At 34.7% G+C, this 6,021-nt stretch overlaps 1 protein-coding gene across 2 annotated transcripts; it reads right to left on the reverse strand.

Annotated features, from left to right (window-relative positions):
* Positions 1–286: 286 nt before the first annotated feature.
* LOC116140879 (glycoprotein 3-alpha-L-fucosyltransferase A-like) lies at positions 287–5,751 on the reverse strand. 2 transcript variants are annotated; one of them, XM_031426456.1, is made up of 7 exons: positions 5,274–5,751; positions 4,087–4,247; positions 3,293–3,531; positions 2,158–2,262; positions 1,677–1,833; positions 1,217–1,444; positions 287–897 (listed from the first exon to the last, which is right to left on the reverse strand). In XM_031426456.1, the coding sequence occupies exons 1-7, from the start codon at positions 5,697–5,699 to the stop codon at positions 642–644; spliced, it is 1,572 nt and encodes a 523-aa protein (XP_031282316.1). In that variant the 5' UTR covers positions 5,700–5,751; the 3' UTR covers positions 287–641. The 2 variants fall into 2 exon arrangements, with proteins under 2 accessions (XP_031282316.1, XP_031282315.1); XM_031426455.1 differs by having other exon boundaries at positions 3,293–3,534.
* Between the last annotated feature and the right edge of the window lie 270 nt (positions 5,752–6,021).

Below are 6,021 nucleotides of genomic sequence, written 5' to 3' on the forward strand. Positions count from 1 at the left end.
ATCATATTTCATGTTCATCCCCTTGGCTCAGAAATATAAAGAGACTGCTACTGATGAGATTCATTAAACTAGTGGAGCTCCTTAAAAGCATTTTATCTTTCTGCCCTTTTGTCACCATTATCTTCTCTATTTCCAACCATATATAGTATTATCTTTTACCCTTTCTTGCCCTGCATTATTCGAGTCTATTCTGTCCATTCTCAGGGCCACAACCACAAACATTGTTCCCTAATAGATACTGGGATTTCTGGGGACACCATTATTTTAATAACAAAAAAATGCCCCATTAACAAAATTATATTAGGCATCATTGATTTCCTAAAGCAAGAGCAACTCAAATAGCTCTTTTTTCCAATAGTTTATGGTGAACAAAGAAAGTTTTAATCTCACTTCATGTACATTCAATGTATGAATTCATCTGTCACTAACTACACTAGTGGCTTGCCACAAATAAGCAATTGGTAGTTTTCGACACTAGCTCTTTCCTACAATCTAGCAGTTCCATACTCTTGTGAAAAGCATGTTAGGATACATACACAGAAGCAATACACCCAGATGAATTTGCCTTGTTCGCTTCTGCAAATATTTCAGCAATGTCGAAATGTTTATGATCTGCCGAGCTTGAGAGTATAAACTTCAATCTAGACAAATATGACTTCAAACTTTGCACAAGGGTTCCTTTCTATGTGACTCCTTAGGTCAGCATCTCCTTGGAATTTGAAGGTGTACAAAGCTTGTCTCTGCGTCAAGCCAACAGGGTATATTCTGTAAATTTTTAGTTTATTTCCTCCTCGTATACTTTCAGGTCTTTCCTGCTTCCAAACTGGCATGTGTTTTAGAGACTTGAACTTCATCAACACTGCTGATTCCAAGCCTTTTAGAGTCAAACTCCCAGACCTGCCCACCAAAAAGGAATCAAAGATTTTTTTTAAACGGGGAATATGAGATCAGTGAATGGTTGACTGCCACAGTCAAGTAATACAATAATAAACAGCGGATTTCTAATGCCTAATAAGGATGTATCCGAGATGGGGAAGAAAAAGCTTGATCATATGAAGGCCACACATCCTCCTCTACCAGGATTAATTATGTGAGGTAGATTTCAGTTATAGATTTCTATTGCTTATCTATCTCTAAGACAAAAGGCAAGTCCCCTGGAAAATTTAACCTGGCAAATAAAGGTTTAATATTGAAAACAAAACAACAAAATGGTTACCTCAAGAAAATGGATTCCATATAAAACCTCCCTCTTTCTCTAACATACAAATGATGCACAGTTTCTGAGCCTCTGTTGCACTTGCAAGGGCGTTTCTTGAAATCAGGGCTTTTTTCTTCTTGCTCTCGAATCATTGTTGCCAGGTGAATGCAAAGACGACATGATGAGTGTACCGCAGCCATATCCACAAGTGCCTTAAAGGAATCAGAAGGGCCCTCATACTTCCAACTGATCAGTAGAAATATTCATTGTTTTTAAGCATCTATTAGTTGGCGTCTCATTTTTAACAAAAGCCCTCATGAAGGGACCAGAGGAGAATAAGAGCAAGCAACAACTCAACAAAAGATACCTTTTCTTCAGTATATAAAAAATAAAAAAAGAACAGGAGTGTTTCCTATAATCTCATAAAAACACAGAACAGTTAGATCACCCTCTTTCACTTAATAAATTTGAACCTCACCTTATTGACTGATTGAATGCATCAGGGTTTTCTGCAATGTATTTCATGGTCTTTGCAACAATCTTGGCATCTTCAAGCTCCCGAATATGTAGAATTGCATTAGGAGAAGGAGAAAATTCTTGAATATTTGGTGCACCAATGACCACAGGGATTGTGCCTACAAAACATGATAACATATTTTATTAATAAAAGACATGATGAAATTCTGAAGCTCTAATGTCAAGAGATAAAGTTCATCTAGATATTTCATAAACCATCGGAAACTCAAACATTACAATATACAATTCACTCACAAACAAGTTATTATAACATTTAAGAGTAACTTTGAAATTAAAAATGGAAATATATGCAAAAAGAATTTTGGCAAGACCAACTTCAGAAATTTATCAATCCCCATGTTTTAAGGTGTTATAGGGGCCACATCGAACACACCATTCTTCAAATATGCAATGAGAATGAGAGTAAGGAGTAGATTTCATACCAGCAACAAGAGACTGGAAGAATTTTTCAGTGACATAATCCTCCTCATTGGAATTCTCAAAAGCCAAGCTAAATTTATAGCGCTTCAGAGTTTCCACTTTGTCCACTGCAGATATTATTCAAATAATTACTTTAACATGACATATATCCAGAAGCATATATATGATAAATAATATATGGGTCACCTAGTGAATTAACAACCAACATATAAGACATTGACCCATACTTCAGCAAATTTTGGAAATACATAAAAGAACACAATTCCTAAAGTTGCATCTGAAGTGGTAGGTAAATCTAGTGCCTTCAATGGCATTAACTTTCATCATCAAAGTAGAATTAAGGAAAATTAAAATAATTTTCTGTTGTAAGGCTGCCCAACATATTGCGAAAGACAGGTATTGCCATCATTATAATGTGAATGAGCCAACAGTTTCTTTTAAGGGTAAATTTTAGTCATTTCCTCTAACATTTGGCCTAATTATACATTTGACTTTTCTGATTTGGAAAATAATCAGAGACTTCCCCAACGGGAGAAATTTTTGATAAATTTATGAAACTTCAGATAAGCTCTTTCAAATAAAGATAAATTTCAGAGTAGCTTTAATCCAATAATCATTTTTAAGCTATAATGAAACAGCAGTGTCAATATAAACACTTTAGTAACTTATAGTTTTGAAAGCATAACTCTGGCAAGTTGTAAATAAGGTTCTTCCAGAACTCCACAGCCCTAACTAAGCAAGATATGAGTGAGAGTCTGTGTGTGTATTTAGGAAAATGAACTTCAAAATTTATTGATTTCAAAAAGATACTTAAATCTGAAGATAAAGTCAACCTGATAAAAAATACTAGCTTTCTCCCTTAATCATGACAAGAACAATGCAGTAAGCTGATAAATGCAATCACTATAAAACACCTGCTAAGCTAAGAACCACACTTAAACTTTAATCACTAGAAGGCAACGATATAAAGCAAAAAAGACCAAGAAGATGCAATATACGCTAAAAATCCTAAATAGGAATCATATCGTGATAGATACTATCAGAAATTTTTAATGATTTAAACAAAGGAACAAGACACTGATTCATATACAATTATTATAAAACTATAAATATCATTAAACATGCAATTTTCTGCACCTCTTCCATCGTGGTTACGATGGCAACCACCATAAGAATCTATCTTGATATTTGCCTTTTCAAGTGCTTCAAGAGCTTGCAAACGAAAGTTGCGAGCACCGCAATTGGAAATGAAAGCAGCTGCGAGGGCACTCTCATTTTTTGGCTGGACTGGAGCCATAATATCATACTCAGCCCAGGAAAAATATCCAACAGGAACATCTGATGACAGACTAGTCGTCATTACGATCTTATATCCCCTACTATTACACAAGTGATAAAATTAGAAAATTAGTTCTAATAAACTTTTATAAGCATACATTTTTTTTTTTTTTTTTTTAGAATTTCATTCCTTAAACCGATAAAGTCAACTAGATGGACCATACGTAATTCATATTCACATTTAAGTCAAAATTTCCCAATCGATTTAAATATGTGTGTATTGATCAGACTGCCCATGTCGAGATAGAAATTAGATCCCCATGTAAATACCCTACTTTTTCTCTACACCTTTCTTCCTTCAAATTATTTCACTCTAAATCTCATTACCATAGATTTACAAATTAGAAGACAATTCTAATCTAAACTACACTGACTCCACACGAAAGCCTAAAACAAATGCTTGAAGGAACACCACCAACCCACCTCCTCTCTCCCTCCAAAAAAAAAAAAAAAAATTAAAAGAATTAAAACCTCAACAAAATTAATTAAATTAGAAAAGAAAATTACTTCAAAATACCCTTTTTAAAAAAGAAAAGGAAAAGTGCCTTTTCTTTTCATTTACAACAAAGTCATCTTAGACAGTGCTTACCCACCGTCGTGCTTGAGCGAGATTATTCTCTGAATAGTACTGAGCTGATTCCATTGAACGTAGCACACTAGCTGTTCCAGTTCCTTGAGGCATGCCAAATGCAGCATCAGGATTCTTACCATGACTATATCCAAACTTGCACCCCACACCACAAGTTTCCCACTCCTAGATAGCATGCAAAAAGGAAGCTCAGATACATAGAGAGATAGAACTAAAACATAACATTAAGTAATTGTATCGTTTGAACTCTTTGTCAAACCATCAAAGAAGATCGACTCACAAGTCACAAAAACCATCAGCAACAGAAAGAATATTTCTCAAATCACAAGATCAATTGGCACCAAATCACTTATATCATTTAAAATGTGTGGCAAATGGTCAAATAATTTCTGCTTTACAAGATACTTCCTGCGGTATTAATTAACATTTGGAAACAGTGAATGAAAATACTGTAAGCATTAAGGTTTAAACTGATTCAAATGGTCAGCCTGTAATGTGAATCCAAGATTAGGTCAGCCTGTAATTTAAAAATGGAGTACATATTGTAAACTAACAACAATAGAGACCAAAAATACCACACTGGTTTCAAAATCGCAATGTCTATATCTACACAGTGAATGTAGTTTTCTAACTTTACAGTCACTTTCCCACTTCGGTCTAAACAAAGCATATAAAACAAAAATGTCGGAGAACTAATCTGAACACCAAGTTTTAAATTACACAATCAAAAAAAAGATCGTCAAAAAACTATTCGGGCGGATGATTCATAAATTTGCAAGCTGAAAACTTCTTTCTCCATCAAGACAAGGCTACAACTTCTATGAAAGCATCAAATTTCAAATCCCTCATTCGATAACATAGATAAATAGCTGAAAGTGCACTGAATACGACACAATCGATTATCATGCTGCTTAAAGTTCACACTCTACCAGCAGGTTTCACCATACCCTATAATCAGTAACGTTAAACATAAGTAGCAATAATCCCAAGTCACGCTACAATACAAGAATAGAATTTCCTAAAATCTCAAATCCATTTTAAATAAAACGGAAGAGAGAACAAAATTGCATAACATGTTGACAATAAAAATAGTTAGAAATTGTCATAAAAACAAAAAACCTTTATCATATACATTAAAACCCAAAATAGATATAGAACCAATTAACATAAGATTTTAACAAACAAACAAACCTTATCAGCGCCAGAAACCAGGACAGGATCTTTCTCAAAATCCCTTGAATAATTTACAGCATCCTGTTTCTCCAACCACTCTTCACAAGTCTCATCCGCCTCCACAAGCGGCTCATGAGGCTTTTCAATCACCAAGTCACCGTCACCAATCATCTCGAATTCAGTTGCAGCGGGAGATGATTTGTGAAAAAGATCAGCCAAAGAATCGAACATAGCTGCGTTTTTGGCCATGTCAAGACGACCCAAGAAGGCGATCTCTGCTATAACCACAAGAGCCACGAAAAAAGGCATCCAGTTTGACCATTTCCTCTTCGGTACTGAAGAAGAAGAAGAAGAAGACGACCCATTTGCAAGAGGGGGCAATTCTTCTCCTTCTTCTGCATTATGGGCAGCTCTTGATCCTCTAAAATTTGATAAAACACCCATCAAGCTTTGATCTTTGGATTGTTTTTTTTGTGGAAAAAAAAGTAATGAGAAAAAATGTTATATTTGAAAAAGGGTTTTGCGTGTCAAGCGAAGACTTTTGTGTTTTCTCTATTGCAAAAGTCCACGCTCGCCCTTTGATCTGTGGCGTTCTGTTTATATACTGCTTTTCAGGTGGTGGTGATCAAAATTAAAATGGTTTTCATGTAATAAATTTAAAAAAAAAAAAAATCAAACAGTTCGATGGAGACTTTTATGTCTGATTAGTAAATACGGATACGATAAAAGAATAGTAAGAAAATTTTACGAGTATGATACAGCAAAT

Source organism: Pistacia vera, unplaced genomic scaffold (genome assembly GCF_008641045.1).
Source record: "Pistacia vera cultivar Batoury unplaced genomic scaffold, PisVer_v2 Contig383, whole genome shotgun sequence".
Taxonomy (NCBI): domain Eukaryota; kingdom Viridiplantae; phylum Streptophyta; class Magnoliopsida; order Sapindales; family Anacardiaceae; genus Pistacia; species Pistacia vera.